The sequence below is a fragment of the Electrona antarctica genome (genome assembly GCF_951216825.1).
Source record: "Electrona antarctica genome assembly, chromosome: 21".
Taxonomy (NCBI): domain Eukaryota; kingdom Metazoa; phylum Chordata; class Actinopteri; order Myctophiformes; family Myctophidae; genus Electrona; species Electrona antarctica.
The window spans coordinates 22,432,253-22,452,094 of NC_136802.1; the positions used below are offsets into that span (position 1 = coordinate 22,432,253).

General features: G+C 42.1%; 1 protein-coding gene across 2 annotated transcripts; it reads left to right on the plus strand.

Moving 5' to 3' along the window:
• Positions 1–5,670: 5,670 nt before the first annotated feature.
• Positions 5,671–18,008, plus strand: ppm1ka (protein phosphatase, Mg2+/Mn2+ dependent 1Ka). 2 transcript variants are annotated; one of them, XM_079491564.1, is made up of 9 exons: positions 5,671–5,804; positions 7,717–7,834; positions 8,384–8,524; positions 9,121–9,293; positions 10,546–10,646; positions 10,826–10,991; positions 16,381–16,525; positions 16,802–16,936; positions 17,243–18,008. In XM_079491564.1, the coding sequence occupies exons 2-9, from the start codon at positions 7,727–7,729 to the stop codon at positions 17,372–17,374; spliced, it is 1,101 nt and encodes a 366-aa protein (XP_079347690.1). In that variant the 5' UTR covers positions 5,671–5,804; positions 7,717–7,726; the 3' UTR covers positions 17,375–18,008. The 2 variants fall into 2 exon arrangements, with proteins under 2 accessions (XP_079347690.1, XP_079347689.1); XM_079491563.1 differs by having other exon boundaries at positions 5,671–5,799.
• The last annotated feature ends 1,834 nt before the right edge of the window (positions 18,009–19,842 follow it).

Genomic DNA, 19,842 nt, shown 5'->3' on the forward strand with positions numbered 1-19,842 from the left:
AGGAGAAGGAAAAGGAGGTGCAGAGACAGAAGGAGAAGAATAAGGAGAAGGAAAAGGAGGAGCAGATAAAGGAAAATAAAGTGAAAGAGGAGCAGGGGAAGAAGGAGAAGAGAGTAGCAGGAGGGATTCTGGGATGTTGGAGGAAGGCTCCAGCCGTGACGGAGTGAGGCATTATGGGTACCGCATATATTAGTATTAGTGGATTGTGTCAAACATCTGATTGGTTGCTTGCTTCACTGTAAACTGTTTCATTCTGTATGCGAGTGATCCTTCCCAACATTGTAAACATCCTGGTGTTGTAGCCGTTGCTCTGGGAAACGAAAAGGCAGTTACACTTGTTAGGTAGTTTAGTATTATAATAATTATTATTATTATTATAGTTGTTGATGTTGTTGTGGTTTAAAATGTAAGGAGGAGCCAGCATTTTTTAAACGAGTGCATGGACAGGAGACTGACACGTGGGTTTCTCGTGCTTTCCTATAGTAACAATATAATGCCACAGACGAATAACAGTCTAAGTCCACACTATTGATCCATAATGTATAAATGATAGATAAGGGTTCAGGACAACGAGGCCTTTTCGTGGAGGGGTCAGAATGAAATTTGGACTTAGACTGTTTTTCGTCTATGGTACTCTTAGAACCGTTTTATAAAGACATATTATTATTACTATATCAATTTCAGAGAATAATAATGTGTGATAAGAAGAAAGATACACCCGCACACTGAGTATCTGCTCGGTACATGAGTATTAATTACTTTTAATAAGGCAACGTTTCGGTCTCTCCGGACCTTCTTCAGGCATAAAGAAGGTCCGGAGGGACCGAAACGTTGCCTTACTAAAAATAATAATCTTTTTTTTTTTAACTCTTCATTTTAAGTTGCCACCAACTAGGAGCGGAGCGGAGAAGGGGGGAGACATGTGAGAATTTTAGCTGGTTGAAGACCAAGCGAGCTGGGGCATTCCACCACTGTTGGGGGGGGGGGGGGGTCCCCGTGACTAAATCTGCTTGGCGGGGAAATGTGCATGTAACTGAGAACCAGCTGTTCTAAACACACTGTCCTACATACACACGAACAGTCGGAGTAGGTCACGGCATTAGTCACTCTTCTTTGTTGGTTTAATATTTCATCCACTTCCTTTCAGTTCAACCTCATGAAGCACTACTAGAGCACTTAGCAGTTAGCTGGTAGAGTGAGTCTCTCCTCTTCATTGGGGTCACTGTAACTAAGCCACTAACAAGGGTGTAGTAGTGTGTACTAGTGGCGGGGGTTGGCTGCAAGGGGGCAAAAGGTATGATGCACGGCTGCACACACGTCCACTTCAATGTGGGGCAGACAACCATCTAGTGACGAAAAATGTTCATCGACTACCTTTTTTCACAGAGGAAAATGGTGAAAATACGGCCATTGGTGAAAATATCAGCCATTATACGACTGTCAAGACCTGCCAAAAATACATTTTAGTCGATTAAATCAACTGTAGATTTAGTCGACTAAAATCTTATATTTAGTCGACTAAAACTAGACACTAAACACACAAAAAAATCAGATGACTAAAATGTGACTAAATCAAAATTAAATTGTATTTAAAAGTGACTAAAACTAAATCAAAACATGCCGTACGACAGTCTGTTGAACACGAAGGGGAAATAAAGTCTTTGCACACTGGTTAAATAAGCTCTGCTGTTGTTATTGCGCACTCAGTGTTTTGAAGAGTGTGTTGGTGGCATATTTTTGGAAACGGTTCATTACATGATGGCTCCTATGTGTGGTTTGACTGCAAACAAGGAACATTTGGTGTGATTCATGATGTGCACAACCTCTCTCTCTCTCTCTCTCCCTGCCTCTCTCTCTCTTGTTCTCACGTGTTGATGATGTTTGGGGTCCCTCCCCGTGGAAGTTTTATGCCCTACTTGGGAACATGTGTGGAACATTAATTTTGAGCTCACCTCTGTCTCTATCATCTCTCTTTTTCTTTCTCTATCTCACACACACACACACACACGGTCCGTACAAGAATAATAAACACATTTTGTCTCTTTCTCTATACCTCCTGCATGCTCTATTTACCTTCCATTTGACCTGCTCTCTCGATCCTCTCCCCCATCCCATTTTTCATGTGCATGTCCTTTTTCTCTACGCTGTTTTCTAAACACATGCCCCCCCCCCCCCCCCCCCCTCTCTACTAGCTTCTATTTTAATATCCCTCTCTTTCTCCATCTCTCCTCTCATCCTCTCTTCTCTCCCGAGTTGTGTTCTGGATTTCAGAACCCCGGTTTAAATAATTCACAGCCATTAAAGCAACACTGATGTTAACAATGCACACTCTTTGGGACATGTTTTATTTACCGTCCCCGTGCCACGCACAAGGAGGGAATTACGCCGTCATGTTTCATCTTAATTGTATAATTAACAAGGACAAAGTAGGCTAACTACGCCTCCCCCCGTCCCCGTCCCCGTCCCCCGTCGTCGTCGTCAGGTGATAAGAAGCGGCCTGGTCACTCCTCATGCATTGAAGGAAGCATTAGCTCAGTTTGGGGTTCTCCCCGGCCCAGGTTGATAGAGGGAGAGTAGCGCCCAGGAGGCAGTTGGCAGTTGGCACCTGGTGAAAAAATGGGTTACAATAACTGGGATAAAAATCGAAAGAAAAAAGGAACTATCCTCCTGAATGTATCTGCCGGTAGGCTATGAAGTGGCTCATGTACTACTGTACATCTTTCAACTTGTCTTGGCATTAATTTAGCGCTGCTTCTATTGATGACTTTTTAAATTATTCACAATCAAGAAGCATACATGTTTGACAATTATTTTATTCCTTATATTATTATATATCAACAAATGTATGTGAAATAAAAATATATATATTTTTTATAATCTTCTCGATCATTCAATCTTGTAGATAAGGCTCTGGGCTCTCCCAGAATTAGTGTCGAAATGTCCTTGAGCAAGACACTGAACCCCTAATTGCTCCCGATGTGCTGGTTGGTGCCTTGCATGGTTTCCGCCGCCATCGCCCATCGTGTATGAATGTGTGTGAATGGGTGAATGTAATGCACAATGCAATCTATGTACCGTAAAGCCGCAAGCGCCTTGGATAAAGGCGCTATATAACTGCACCCTTTACCATATAATTGCACGACAGAAATGGGAATATACATCACACTGGCCTTGGAATGCCTCGGGAACCCCCAGGAGGAAGTTGCTAATGTTGCTCTGGAGAGGGAACTGGAGTGTTACCCCCACGATCTGACTCTGGATAAGCGGTTGAAGATGGATGGACGTATGGATCAGAGCATCCTACCCCAGGTACCCCCGTCTCCCTTCTTACCGGTAATTATTTTTATTCATGGATTTTTTTAGATTTGTTTGTATGTTTATAATGTATAAATGTTTGTACATGTTTTGTTTAGGCAACTTTGAATCTAATGACATGTAGCCGAGCTGTGCTTGTGTATGTGTGCGTGCACACGTGTGTTGACTAGCAGCAAGTAGGCCTACGGCGTCCGGCGATAACCTATAAACTATAGGCTACTTGTCCTGCAGCAGGTTAAAGAAAGGTCTCCCGTTCTCCATGTAGCCAACCTTCAATCATTCAATCACTTCGGAACAGTATTTTAGTATTCTACTGTTGCTGTCACTCAGTGTCATTGTAAGTCCCTAATGTATGGTCAGACACTAGCCTGGCGCGGCCAGACTCGTAGCGAGAGTTCACTGATGTTTCCTAATATGCGGAGAGGAAACATCAGTGAACCCTCGCTATGAGTCTGGCCCCTGGCCGCGCCAGGCTAGCCAGACACAGTCACACAGCATACTGTTCCTGGTGCGTTTTGTTGTGAAACTGTCAGTAGGGGGAGCCAGAGAGTCATTATTAGCCCTAAACTTAAAGTTGCAAGGAGTGACATTCTTGTGTTCTGAGTTTCTTCAGTACAATTTCAATAAGAAGTGTTTGTGTGAGCACGCACGTGCATGTGTGCGTGAGTGGCATTTCTTTATTTTTATTTTTTATAATCAACTAATTCTGCTTTGTGAGCTTGTAGATCTGCTATTTTCACTAGTTTAGGTCCTGGTACCAGGTATCTAATGTAATTTTGTAATACAATAAAATGTAGTTAGCTTGACTGAATATCTGAAAGAAATGCTAATAGGGCCATAGGCTATCATGAATCTATGTTTTCTTAATTCATCCAAAACCCATGTAGACATTCCGTTGACAATCTGCAGTGGAAATTCAGTGGTTCTCAAACATTTTCATGTCAAGGACCCCCAAATAAATGTGTGTTGCCGTGCATGTGCTCCCATCAGAAATTATGTTGTGGGCCCGGACCGGCCTAGCGGTCTGGGCACCTATAGGCTCCTAATGCAGCCTGTCAGTGCATCGTGGCGGGTCCGAATCCTGTTCCCAATGGTGGAAAGTAAAATAATAATAATAATAATAAACTTTATTTATAGAGCACCTTTCATGACACGAGTGCAGCGCAAAGTGCTTTACAAGACAAAGTATAAAAAATATCAAACAACATAACAATCAAGGCACAATCAAAGTACAAAAAATGCCCAAAACACCAAACGACATAAAAAATGCATAAAAAGACAATGAAATAGGTAAAACAGTGAGTCGACAAATAATTAAAATCAGAGGATTCAGCCAAATGCTAGAGTAAAAAATGGGTCTTAAGCTTCGCCATATTTCTTCAATGCCATTCTTTGTGGCTTTTCAAGCAGGCCAGCAGTGGCGGACCTAAGGAGGCGGTTTGGGACATACCTTGGCAAGCAGTCCTGAAGATAGGTGGGGGCGAGGCCATTTAAAGCTTTGTAAACAAGTAAAATAACTTTAAAATCTATTCTAAAAACAACCGGGAGCCAGTGTAAGGAGGCTAAAACTGGGGTGATATGGTCTCGCATCTTGGTTTTTGTTAGGACTCTGGCTGCGGCATTTTGCACAAGTTGTAGCTTGTCAATTGATTTCTTTGGGAGGCCAAAGAGTATCCTACATTTACTTAAGTACCAATACTTTTACTTTGACTCCATTTGAAAACTTTAGTTACTATAGTAGATTTTGATTATTATTACAAAACAACCACTTCAGCCCTGCATACATTTCGGCCGCTTGTGACGCATTGTGAGCTTGTAGTTCTGCTACTTTTAAAATATGTTTCTACACGTTTGAAAACAAGAAATTAGTACTTTCTAATATTGGTACATTAGTATATTTGGATACCAATACTTGTACTTTTACTCAACAATTTGTTTTATTTGGGACTTTTACTTAAGTTGTAAGTGTAACAGAGTATTTATACATTGAAGTATTGATACTTTCACTTAAGTAAGAAATGTGAGTAGCCTACTTTTTCAACCGTGTGTGTGTGTGTGTGTGTGTGTGTGTGTGTGTGTGTGTGTGTGTGTGTGTGTGTGTGTGTGTGTGTGTGTGCGCGCGTGCGCGCGCGTGATAGTTGAGAGCTAGAAATAGAAAAACATGCTGAGAGAGAGATTTAAACCCCATGACCTGGATCCCATCCAAACAGTCACACCCTCTGCATGCTATTGGAAGTGAGAGGGCAACGTGCACTCTGATTGGTCGACAACGGCACAGTTTAAATCCCCCACCGACACAAGCCTCGAGACCGCGTTTATTCCATGGCGGTCTGTGCTCTCAGCGGGAGACAATATCTACAACCACCTCCACGATCGCTTAAAAGGCTCGAGCTAACCTACGGAGTATCTTCTTAACACCTGCTGCGGCCTTGGAGACAGGCAGGGAAATTTGCAGAGAAAACCCACAAAACCAAGAAAACACAAGTAAGGTGTGTGTGTGTGTGTGTGTGTGTGTGTGTGTGTGTGTGTGTGTGTGTGTGTGTGTGTGTGTGTGTGTGTGTGTGTGTGTGTGTGTGTGTGTGTGTGTGTGTGTGTGTGTGTGTGTGTGTGTGTGTGTGTGTGTGTGTTGGTGACTCACTAATAAGCTGAATGTAGCTACTGTTAACATCATCATAAATCATTAACCTGCATGTGTGTTTTGCACACATGATGATGCATCTACATGCACATATACATGCCTTGTTTTGAGTGTCAACAACATGGCCTGAGGATCACGTGTGTGTGTGTGTGTGTGTGTGTGTGTGTGTGTGTGTGTGTGTGTGTGTGTGTGTGTGTGTGTGTGTGTGTGTGTGTGTGTGTGTGTGTGTGTGTGTGTGTGTGTGTGGAGGGGGGGGGCACTTAATGCACTCACCTCCACCATAATCTTGAGGTCAATAGGGTATAGATTTAGTTCTTGTTTGTTTTGTACTTAAAGCAGCCATGAGTTCATTGTTTTTATGGGTTTCATGGATGGCACTTTATAAATTCAAGCTATTATTATTATTATTATTATTATTATTATATAAGTATAGACGGAAAAAATATTCAAAATCGAAACTGGTAGACTGTAGACTGTAGAGTGTGTATTAAGCTGTCATGGTTGAATGGATGGTTGGTAGTTTGAGTCCAGTGCAAAGGCACACTGCTGCATGTCCAGGCAGTGTCCAGCAGTACCCAACACACCATTGATTTGGTCTCACTGGCTATCTCTATCCCACTAACCTACTAACGTCAGCCTCCTGACCTATGGGCCACGTTGGCTACTTAACTTATTGCTAACGTCACTGTGTTTTAACGATCTTATCCAAAGTCAATTACAAGTTCAAACACACGGCAAACTCCTGCACGTTCACACAAGGGAAGACAAATAAACAACAAACAACGTCACATCGCTCCTGCCAACATTGTGTCAGTGTCCCCCTCTCTACCTATGGTTTACTCAGTGGTGGAAAAAGTACTCAATTGTTTTAAAAGTATCAATACTGCAATGCAGAAATACTCTGTTACTGGTAAAAGTCCAGAATAAAAAATTACTTGAGTAATCCAGATGTATCTGCATCAAAATATACTTAAAGTACCAAAATACTCATTGTGCAGAATGTCCCATTCCACAAGTTCAAATTGACGCATTGTGAGCTAGCTTGTAGATCTGCTATTTTCAAATAGCCTAAATATATATGGTGCTGAAGTGGTTAGTGTGTTTTGTAATACTAATCAGAATCTATAAAGTAACCAAGTTTTCAAATAATTGTAGTGGAGTAAAAGTAATATTTGCCTCTGAGATGTAGTGGAGTAGAAGTAAAAGTATTGGAAATTGGAAATGGCAGCTCTCCCCCGGCCCCTCGAATATCCACCTTTACACAGTACAAGTATTCATTCTATTAACAGCTCAGTGGCCTTCGGGTTAGAGTGTCAGTCCTGAGACTGGGGGATCCAATCCCCGGTCAAGTGTTACCAAAGAGGACTATAAAACGTTTACCCATAAACTCCCTGCTTGGCACTCATTGCCAATGGTTGGTTTGGAGTCCAAGTTGTGACATACGTGCGTAACTAGCATCATATCCAGGTGGTGTACTTTTCCGTCATGTGACATATTGACGTCATATCCAGGTGGTATACTTTTTCGCCATGTGACACATTAGTGTGCATATCCAGGTGGTGTACTTTTACGTCATGTGACATGACATACTAGCATCATGTCCACGTGGTGTAGCCTAATTGTAGGCCTACATGAAGCTGCCTCACGTTACAGAAACAAGCGAGGTCTCCGGACCATGGCTTTAATTAGAACCATTGCTTCCCAGTATATATATGCTCTACTAATACTCTAACCATGTAATCCTCTCCTCACCTCCCCTGCAGTCCGTCCGTCATGTCTGGCTCCGTTCTGGTCAGCCTGTTGAGATGTGGTCGCTCCACTATCAAGCGTCACACCTCCGTGCGCTCCTCTCCCAACGCTCCTGCTGCCGCCACGGTACAGGTGAGCCCAGTTTGATCCATGTGTGTTTTTTTACATTCTGTTTTCTTCTTCTTTTCGTGTCTTTGAAGCATAGTTATATGACAGTTTCCCGTTTCTTTACACAGTTCTTTGCATTATTATTGAACCCTGCAAGTTCTTTTAAGCTGCACGGGTTGGGCAGTAGAGGCGAATGGTCCTCTTCTCCACATTCAACGCTGGGCAAGACCTATGCTGTAGAGTGCATGAAAGGAAGTGCTGGAATTTGGCGGAAGTACTGCTCAAGGAAATGACGTTGAAGCGTTACAAATGCTTTTACAAAAGTGTTGTGATTGGTTTAAAAAATATCGTATCCGGGGGAAATACATCTGACCCAAACTACAAAATCAGGCCTGGGTTACATACCACTTTATGTAAGGATTAATACCGTCACAACAAATAAATATATAGTGTAGCATCCAATCAACAACTTTGAGCAAAGATGCCTTCTGTCAGTGTCATTCAAGTGTGTGTGTGTGTGTGTGTGTGTGTGTGTGTGTGTGTGTGTGTGTGTGTGTGTGTGTGTGTGTGTAGATGTGTGTGCGGTGTCGTAGCCGTGTATCAGACAGCAGTGGTAGACCTGTTACGTGGGACTCGTTTGGTCACTGGGACAACAGACTGGAAGAACCCATCCTGCTGCCTTCCAGTATACGCTATGGAACACCTATTCCACAAGTAGGAATGAATGAATGAATCGCTGAATGATTGAACCCATGTGAATCATTGGCGGCATGTTGGCGCAGTCGGTAGCGCTGTCGCTGCACAGCTAGAAGGTCCTGGGTTCGATTCCCTCCGGGGGGCATGTTCTCTCCTCCGTGTCATCAGCACCCATAGCCTAAGGGCCTTTCTGTGTGGAGTTTGCATGTTCTTCCCTGTGTCCCCTAGGGTAAGTAACCTCACAAAAAACATGCAGTAATCCTGGTCTCTATACTGCCTCTCCCTGGCCAGCTGGGGCGCCTGCTGGAGGGGAAAGGAACTAGTTGGAATCAGGGATGTGAATTATCGATTCATGCATTAATTGTTAATTGATACGTTTTGATAAGGTTATCGATTAACCAGTTAGTTGTAGATCTATCTATCTATTATATGTCCATATTCATATATTTATCATGACTGGCTGAAAGAATCACTGAATGACCGAAGCAATGAATCGCTGACTGAAATCAATCAAATCACTAAATGAATGGATGAATTAATGCATGTGTATGAACGAATGACTGAATGACTGACCGACTCTGTGCGTTTGCGTGCGCGTGGGTGTGTGTGTCTAGGTCAGTCTGTCAAGAGTGGGCAGTGCGTGTGTGCTGGGTCAGAGGAGACAGAACGAGGACCGCTTGAAGATTGCCCGTATCCATGACAACCTGCTGTACTTTGCCGTGTTCGACGGACACGGTGGCACGCAAGCCGCTGACTTCTGTTACACGTTCATGGAGCAATACATCCGGTACAACTGAGTTACTATACTTCTGTTACACGTTCATGGAGAAATACATCCGGTACAACTAGTTACTATACTTCTGTTACACGTTCATGGAGAAATACATCCGGTACAACTGAGTTACTATACTTCTGTTACACGTTCATGGAGAAATACATCCGGTACAACTGAGTTACTATACTTCTGTTACACGTTCATGGAGCAATACATCCGGTACAACTGAGTTACTATACTTCTGTTACACGTTCATGGAGCAATACATCCGGTACAACTGAGTTACTATACTTCTGTTACACGTTCATGGAGAAATACATCCGGTACAACTGAGTTACTATACTTCTGTTACACGTTCATGGAGCAATACATCCGGTACAACTGAGTTACTATACTTCTGTTACACGTTCATGGAGAAATACATCCGGTACAACTAGTTACTATACTTCTGTTACACGTTCATGGAGAAATACATCCGGTACAACTAGTTACTATGCTGTTAGTAGTGGTGGAAAAAGTACTCAAGTAAAGTACTTCAAATTGTACTTAAGTACAGTACTTAAAGGACCACTTCACCACTTTTCAACCTATCTTATACTAATATAAGATCCTCACTAATAACCATGATAAAATGGCACCATTTGTTTCTATTCAGTCTGTGTCTCATAGGAGGACTGTGGTCAGTTCAGAAACCCGTCCACCAGTGAAATTATCGTTAGGCACATTTATTTTAACAAGATTATTTTTACAAAAATGTTTAGATTTTAATTATCTTGAGAACGATGGCTTCCTTTTTCACATTGCAACTTCTCAGGACTAGAAAGCCTGCAGTTTCTATTAGCTTGGATTCCCCATCGATGATGTCACTGGTGGACGCGTTTGTGAACTGCCCACAGCCCTCCTATGAGACACAAAATTGTGCCATTTTATCATGATTATTAGTGAGGACCTATTATATGAAGATGGGTTGAAAAGTGGTGAAGTGGTCCTTTAAGTAAATGTACTTAGTTACTTTCCACCACAATGGGTGTCACATCTTACACAATGCCTATCATTTTCATTTGCATTGACTTTGCAAGTAATCGTGGCTCAGAGAACCTCTGATCCAGTGTGTCAGCACACGTTGAATATGAAGCCATTGGTTGGACACTTCCTTTATTGTGTGTGTGTGTGTGTGTGTGTGTGTGTGTGTGTGTGTGTGTGTGTGTGTGTGTGTGTGTGCGTGTGCGTGTGCGTGTGCGTGCGTGCGTGCGTGCGTATGCAGAGATGCACTGGAGGAAGAGGAGAACTTGGAGAAGGTTATGATGAAGGCCTTTCTGGATGTGGACAAGGCCCTACACACACACCTCAGCTACTTTCACAATGGTGAGACACACACGCACAAACACACACACCTTGTCTCTCTCATTCTGTGTTTACTCGCCAATATACTCTATATCTTCATGAATGTATACATACAATCTGACTGTGTGTGTGTGCGTGCGTGCGTGTGTGTGTTTGTGTGTGCGTGTGTTTGTGTTACCTCTGCTGACCTCACCCTACAGCCTCCTATCTGACAGCGGGCACCACGGCGACCGTTGCTATGCTACGAGATGGGGTGGAGCTAGTCGTCGGGAGCGTTGGCGACAGCCGAGCGGTGCTATGCAGGAAGGGGCAGGCCCACAAACTGACAATTGACCACACCCCTGACCGCAAGGATGAGAGAGAGAGGTACGACACACTGGTCTAACTCAGCCCTATAGCTAAAAAAAATCCTATAGGATTCTGAAAAAATCCTATTATAAGCTCTACCGACTGAGCTACCCAGACCTGTTCTATATTATTCTATTGGAACATTTTTAGATGTTCATAATCCTATAGGATTCTATCGGAACTTTGGAAAATCCTAGGATTGTCCAAAGTTCCGATAGAATCCTATAGGATCCTATTAGAAACTTTCAAAATCCTATTGGATTTTTTGGACTAGGGAGTCATTGATTGAAGAAAGTTGCATAACAAGTTTTATAACAATAAAGCCTGACTTACTGTAGGATTAGTTGTGTGCCGGTTCCACTCCCCCGGAAATTGACAATTGACAAGCTCACAAAGAGGCATAACTGTTACTGTGTATGAGGCGAGCCCAAATGCATGCTGGGAATTATACTTAGCCACTACCTGCCCAGGACACTAAATGGCAAATGATGCATTGGTGCATTTATAGCACCTTTATCCAGAGAGCACACCAGTGTTAATTTTGACAGCAAATTCTGATGTAGTCGTACTCTTATGGTTCATACAGTTTTAGGTGATAAGTTATCATACTGGCAATGATGTCCTTAAGCATTGACCCCGCCTCCCCTTGGTTCAGATGCGACACCCAAGTGCCTGCCAAATCAAGGGGACCACCCACCCAACTCAGACCAATCAGTGAACAAGGTGACAGCCCAGAGTGAAAGGTCTTGTCGGAGGTCCACGGTGATAGCTGATCACCACAGTGATGTAGTTTTCTAACCTTTAGAAAACTAAACTGGAGTATGTATGCGCCTTTAGTCTTTTGAATATCACACCATTTAGTTTGTCCTATTTAGTCATCTGAATTTATTTAGTATTAGTCTAGTCTTAGTTGACTACATATCAAAACCTTGGTCTTAGACTTAGTCAACAAATTGAACACTGCAGTATTGATACTTTAACTCAGTGTAGTACAAGTACCTTGAATTCCGGCTTTTTTACTTTTTTCCTTATTGAATAGCATACACATATCTGATTCAGAACAGAGACTATGACGTTGAAAGCTCAGTACTTCTCAATACATTGTCTCAGGGGTAGAGCAGCTGGATAGGAGTCGAAGTGTCCTTGAGCAAGACTCTGAACCCCTAATTGCTTTGCAGGTTGGTGCACATGGTTTCCTCCGGCATTGGAATATGAAAATATGAATGTGTGTGAATGACTGAATGTAATGCACAATCTATGTAAAGCGCTTTGCATAAAAGCGCTATATAAATGCACCATTTACCATTTATATTACAGAGTTATTTCAATCAATATTATATACAAATAAATATAGCTTATTTAATCTTTATATGATTCCCAGTGAAAGGTTGTGCTACTGTGTGGTGTTTGGGAGAATAGAAGTATCTACGCAGGAACACATTATGTTGAAAGTTGAAATATAAACCTTAGAATGGAAAGTTACTGGCTCTGTCTCAAGTCAAACCTGCCCGCACAGGCACAGTGACAGTCACCAGACCCTGCTAGTTGAAGTCGGACACATACCACATACCCCCCCCCCCCCCCCCCCCCATAAAACAGGTTTCCCATTTCCAATGGTGGAAGTACATTTTTTAGGTATTTCTAATTTCTAATTCTTTTACTTCTACTCCACTACATCTTGAATCCAAATATTGTACTTTCACTCCACTCCACTACACTGTAGATTTTGATTAATAGGCCTATTCATACAACAATCATACATTAACCACTTCAGCCCTACATTTCGGCCATTTGAAAATAGACGGTCTACAAGCTCACAATGTGTCGCATCATGGCACATTGCCCATACATTTGAAAACTTTAAACGGGACATTCTGTACAATGAGTACTTTTACTTTTGGTACTTTAAGTATATTTTGGAGCCAATGCTTTGTACTTTTACTCAAGTGTATTTTGGACTTTTACCTGTAAAAGAGTATTTCTATATTGTAGTATTGATCATTTTACTTAAGTAAAACTTTTGAGTACTTTTTCCACCACTGCCCGTTTCAGAGATATGAAATCCTCTATTTTAGAAATAATTAATCCTCTATTGCAGAGATATTTCATAGAGATATGAATAAGGGCTAAGGCTAAAATAGGGCTCATAATGTTATGTGTACAGAAGCTATACAGGAGTCTTTTTGGGCGATACAAGTCAAATGAAACCAGTATTTACATTTATATTAATGACAGAGTAAATGCATACTGGCAGCCTGGCACACATGGCTCTTGTACTGTATAAGGAGGTGAAACGAGACAATGTGCGTCATACAGTATGTACGGTACTGTAACATCCATACTTAATTGCATAACAGAGCATGCTGCTATTTATATCCTCTTCCATGATCAAACTCATGTTGTGAACCTGTCAACCTGAGCAGGACAGCACTGTAAATCTTTCAGTGTCCTATAGTCCACTGGTTCCCAAACACTGGGTCGGGACCCAAGGTTGGGCCGTGGACCAAATTGTATGGGTCCCTTTGTTTTGTGTTTCCTACATTTAGTTTTTAATTAATATTATTTAAAAACATTTACCAAAAAAAAGATTTTTTTTTCATGAATTGAAAACAAAACTCAATAGTTGTTTTTTTCAGCAATTGTAGGAAGAAATCGCCCAGGCGGTGGCGTAACCGTCTGGGCACCCGACTGGTAATCCAGTCGCAGTGTGCCGCGGGTTCGACTCCCGAGCCCGACACGGCCTTTACTGCATGTCTTCCCCCATCTCTCTCCCGTTTCCTGTCAGCCTACTGTCTGTCCCTTCAAAAAACCAATAAAAGGCGTAAACCGCAAAAAAATATCTTTAAAAAAAAAAAGAAATTGTAGGAAGAAATCAAAGAAAAATCTAGTAGTGAAAATAGCCCATCTACAAGCGCAGTTGCGAGCTTGTAGAGCTGCTATTTTCACTATTATAGTTTGTGTCCCGGGCAAACGTCTAATTTCTCTTTTGGGTCACAGGCTAAAAAGTTTCGGAACCACTGCTGTCTGTCTGTCTGTCTGTACAAATCCCATTTAACATGCCTCTCCATGGTCCATACTGTACATTACATCTCATGACTCATAACAACACTGACCTGCAGTCTCCTTCCCAGTCAGTGTAGTAGTCAATTACAAAAGTAGGACAACTGCAGTCGTGTTGCATAACATAACAGGAGCAGCTTATCCAGTACAGTACAGTACGGTACATATGATCCTGGAATACTTTATTATTACATAACACTCGATCATATTAGCCTTAAAGGAGCATTCAGTGATTTGGGTGATTTGGAAAAGAACCCGGTCCACCCGGTAACAAGATGTGCACATGCACACACTCTACAGTGGGGGAAGTACAACAGACCAACAGCACGTGCACCAAGGCCCGCCGCACTCGATCATGATTGGAGGAAGGCCCCTCTCATCCTGATTGAATGAAGGCTTTGCCACCCAAAGCCCAAACCGAAACTAGGGTTTTTTGACCCCAGGGGATCACTGGGGACAGGGAGGAACTCCTTATATGGTCAGCACACTTTATAGTAGGGAGGATTATACAAAAAATAAGAAAAAATAAGTGATATATGAATTAAGTGAAATCACTGAATATACCTGCCTATATATGCCTATTTGAAAATGTTTAAATAATATACATTGAACATTTGATATGACAACAGCAAAAAGTGAACAATATTGTGTTATAGATCATGGGTTCTCAAACTTTTCAGCCTGCGACCCCAAAATTATGCTGCATTGACCTAACCTAACCCCGGAAGTAATTTTATGCACATGAATGTGCATTTGTCTGCACATGTAATGTAGTAAGCTTAGGGCTATGTACGGGTTTTGTAATAATTATGGTTAAAATTTATTTTTAATCATTTTTACATTGCATTTCACTCATTCTGTTGAATTCTATTCAGGTGTGTAAAATATTTTTGATGACCCAAAGTCATTCTGTGACCTGACCGTCAGTGTCCCGCGACCCCAACCTTGGGAAACCAAGTAGTAGCTGATCCTACAGTATGCAGTAACCTCATCAACATGACACAGATTTATTACGTAATGACAGGAGCAGCTGATCCAACAGTAGTACATGATGTGTCATGATGTAACACACATGACCTGACCCAGAATACCTAATTCTGACAAAACACAGTATACAAGGACTGTTTTGCTGTTGTCATGTGAATGTGTCCAGTGCAGCATACCCGTCCCATTTAGACCTGAGGTCGAGTCTACAAATGCTTTCTGAATCAGCAGTTCTCACACTTTCAAGATTATTCAGAAAAGGTTCCACAATAGCAAATACACAAGTGTAACGCCCGGGATTCAAACTCGGGTCTCCCGCGTGAAAGTCCAACATCTTAACCACTAGACCAAAGGGATATCCCTATGGACCAGGGGAGATATTAGACTATTGAGGCCATCAGGCAGAGGCTCTGAGCCACTGCTACACTCACCCCCCTTTTGACCTCCTCCCATGGGGATACCCGATCCGGGTCACGGCACCAATGTAACGCCCGGGATTCGAACTCGGGTCTCCCGCGTGAAAGTCCAACATCTTAACCACTAGACCAAAGGGATATGGACCGGGGGAGATATTAGACTATTGAGGCCATCAGGCAGAGGCTCTGAGCCACTCTGCTACACTAGCTCTCAGCACGTCACTCCGTGCCACGATGTGAGCTCTTATATCTGCTGTTTTTTGAATAGCAAAAAAATCTAAAATGACACGGATGCTTTCCGGGTTTTAATGGGTTTAGAGTCTTCTATAATGTGATGCTTTATGGTACAATTTATACTTGCAAACCTTTACCGTAACGCTTGAAAGTTGCATGATTATCGATCCTCATAATGATGTCTGGAATCCTGAATCTGTAACTGTAGTCACGTGATTCCAGAATGCGGCATCCCCGTTTCCCATAACTTGGTGTGATTGGCTCAGCAGCAATATTGAACTGGAAGCTTGTGTGACGAGTCGACGATACCTTCCAATACCGTATATTTCCATATAGTAGCCTGGGTGTTTAATACACAAAATAGTTTTGGACCCGTTTTCTGAAAACCTTCAAATATTTATTCAAAAATGACCAGAAAATGATGTTGCTATATACTGTGCATAGCAACATCTACCCCGAAAAGCGTTCCAGTCCTGAAAGGTACAGTATATTTAAAAAAAGGGGTTCCCATCCTTAATGGGTTAAAAGGAACCAGGTGGCTATTTGCAGCAGGCTTTTATTTATTTTTGGCCTGCACCGGGCCATTATTTGGTTACAATTCCAATCAGGCTGAATAAACTGTATTATTTGGACAGGGAGTTTGATACGCAACATGGTGTCAGACCAGAGTCCTGTGTTTGTGTATGTGTTTGTGTATGTGTGTGTGTGTGTAGGATAAGGGAGAGCGGAGGGTTCCTGGCGTGGAACAGCGTGGGTCAGGCTAACGTTAACGGCAGGCTAGCCATGACGCGAAGCATCGGAGACTTTCACCTCAAACACAACGGAGTGATCGCCGAGCCAGAGACGCGCCGAGTCAAGGTCAGCGTGTGTGTAGTGTGTGTGTGTGTGTGATATGAATAATCTGTATCAGTTACACATATTTGACATGACTGGTCAGCTGACATGACTGGTGACACATTTCATATATAAATCAATGTGTGTAACACGAAGTATCAACTTCAAAGTACGTGTGATGTGCAAATTTGTATTCTATGTGTGTGTGTGTGTGTGTGTGTGTGTGTGTGTGTGTGTGTGTGTGTGTATGTACATGTACAGTGCATGCTATAACAAAGGTGCGTGTATGTGTATGTTCAGGTGCAACATGCCAATGACAGCTTCCTGGCCCTGACAACGGACGGAATCAACTTCCTGCTCAGCGACCAGGAGATCTGTGATGTCATCAGCCAGTGTCACGACCCCACTGAGGCAGCTGAGGTCATCTCTGAGCAGGTACATTATGACGTCATCAGCCAGCGCCATATCCCTGCAGTTAACTGTAGGGAGAACGCGACTTACACATTGTTGCTGATAGAAAATAAGTAAAGCTACATTCAAACCTGGATAGTTCGAGTGCCGTGAAGTAGACTAGTGAAAATAGCCAATCTACAAGCTTGTGAGGCGTTGTGAGCTTGTAGATCTGCTATTTTCACTAAGTTGGGTCCTGGGGCAATATATAAATTCTCTTTTGGGTCACAGGCTAAAAGGTTTGGGAACCAGTGTGCTAAACTGTGTGCGTGTGTGCGTGCGTGTGTGCAGGCGTTGCAGTACGGTTCCGAGGACAACGGAACCATCGTCATCGTGCCGCTCGGGTCCTGGGGCAAACAGCAGAGCACTGAGGCCGTCTACAGCATGAGCAGAACCTTGGCATCCACTGGAAGATGGGCTTGACCGCATGCACGCGCACGCCAACACGCACGTCTGCACGGCGCCCGCACACTAGTGGGGTGACCAGATGTAGTGTTGAAGTACCTGAGTCCGGTCTCGGTCTCGAGTGCACATTTTCACTTGTCTTTGTCTCGGTCTTTGTCTCGCACGTAATTTGACTCGGTCTCTCGGACTCGGGACTCGGGACTCTTCCCCTGCCGAGTCCACTCGAGTCATGAGTCACTACCATGCAATGAAATAAATGTATAATACCCATATTATGAGGAGCCCATTCACATGAACATTATGAGAGAGCTGTCTGGCACTTAGCCAGCTATCTTCTTAAGTAACGGAGTGCAGCTGACGCGCCTGCCTGCTCTCACAGTGTTTTCCGTACGTATCAAATGACAAGAAAAAAAGATGTGGTCTCGGTCTCGCCTCCCATTGGTCTCTGTCTCAACTCGGACTCGACCCCCTCCCACACTCGGTCTTGACTCGGACTCGCCCCCACTCTGAGTCTAACTTGGTCTTGACTTGGTCTCGCATTAGGTGGACTCGACTACAACACTAACCAGATGTCCCACTTTGCGTGGGACAGTCCCACACTGCGTGGGACAGTCCCACACAGTTCTGTGACTTTTCAGGCGTCCCACACATTGAGACCCTCCCCGTCCCACATTGTGACTGGCAGGCATCAGTGTTCAAACGCACGTTTTAAACTCCAGCTATGAAAGCCTCTAATTAAAACGATCAGTTATCAATCAATCTGCAGGTGTCGAGAGGTGCACTGATTGTTGCGGATGGCCGTACCGCCCGTGATCAAAGAGAACAGAACAGCTCTATAATTTGTGTGCTTTGTGTATATAGAGAATTTCATATTTTGCTATTGTTTCCTTGTGCTGCAATGTTATTATACTTGTATAATAGGATGTTGGACAGCAAATGGAATCTGGAGCTTTCTGAAAATAGACACTACCAATTGTAATGTTTCCAATGATATTGTATAGTCCATCTTTGGTACAAAAATGTCCTACCGTAAATTAATAATAATTAGGAACACTGGCAAAAACAACAACTGAATTGTTTATAAAATAGGCTGATATAAACAAAAACATTATATATAGTCATCTTTACTCAAATCCATTGGCACCTTTTACATAAAGTCAACGACACAAATGATAGTCTTTAAACCAATGTGAAGTTTTATTTTATTGATGTTTGAAAAGACTATATTTACAGAAGCACTACTATGTATTGCATATATTTATTTTTGTATTTGCTGAAAATAATTTGTCCTATTTTAATTGAACAATGAACATAATAACCTTCATGAATGGTTTATAAAACATTGACTGTATACAAGCAATGTATATATACTGTAGGAGAAGGAACACACTGCTCCTATTCTGACTGCAGCACTTTTGTCGTGTTACATAGTTTTAATAAGCAATAGAATAGAGGAAGTATGTTATTTTTGGATTAGGTTCTGCCTTCACATCAACATTAAAATGTTACGACTTAATTTATAATCTGTGTTGTCAATACCATCTGTATTTGTACACACTGTAATGACATTGAACAGTACTGTAACAGCTTATTATTATTATTATTATTATTATTATTTAGATGATCAGTTCTGTATGCTTCCATTTTATTATACTGGCAAATAAATCTATATTTGGCCCATTCTAACCTCAGCTTTACTCTTTGTATCAGAGAGAGAGAGAGAGAGAGAAGGGAGGGGAGAAAGAGAGCATGTTGATGTGAGACTACCCTGTTTGTAGATAATGTATATGGGTTTTGTTTTTATGTTAGACCCTGTCCATCAAGTGTTTACATAGTTGTTACAAATACACAGCATCTTTTGATTGGTGGTTTCAGTTTTGAGAAACATACAATGCTGATTACTATATCTGGATACCAGTGTTGGAACTTAAGCACAAGTATCAATACTGCAATGTAGATGTACTATATATTTAAATTGTACTCAAGTAAAAGTACAAAAGTATCGGCATCAAAATGTACTTAAAGTACTACAAGTAAAAGTACCCATTGCAGAATGTCCCATTTCACTGGTTCTAAATGTGTACAAAACCTTTTGAAAATAGCCGTTTGGTTGAAGTGGTTAATGTATACAGTGTTTTCTAATCAAAATTACAGTCTCCAAAGTAACAAAAGTTTTCAAATAATTGTAGTGGAGTAAAAGTACAATATTTGCCTCTGAAATGTGGTGGAGTAGAAGTAAAATTACTGAAAATTTGACATACTCAAGTAATGTAGAAAATACCTCAAACATGTACTTAATCAAAAGTACTTACTTTCCACCACTGCTGGATATCAGGATAAAATACAATCCTTCAGGGCAATCATTTAAGCTGTACATGTCGTTTTCAAAAACAGTAAACTCACAGTCAGATATGACTTTATGCTGTACAAAAATCACACCTGTGTGAACTAAGTGGTGCAACTCCGTGGGGTCCCCGGGGGGTTCC

Excerpts from the sequence above, each read along its gene's own strand:
- ppm1ka (XM_079491564.1), top strand. The coding sequence starts at position 7,727 with ATGTCTGGCTCCGTTCTGGTCAGCCTGTTGAGATGTGGTCGCTCCACT. Across the intron at positions 7,835-8,383 it reads CTGCTGCCGCCACGGTACAG|ATGTGTGTGCGGTGTCGTAG; the intron begins GTGAGCCCAGTT and ends GTGTGTGTGTAG. Across the intron at positions 8,525-9,120 it reads ATGGAACACCTATTCCACAA|GTCAGTCTGTCAAGAGTGGG; the intron begins GTAGGAATGAAT and ends GTGTGTGTCTAG.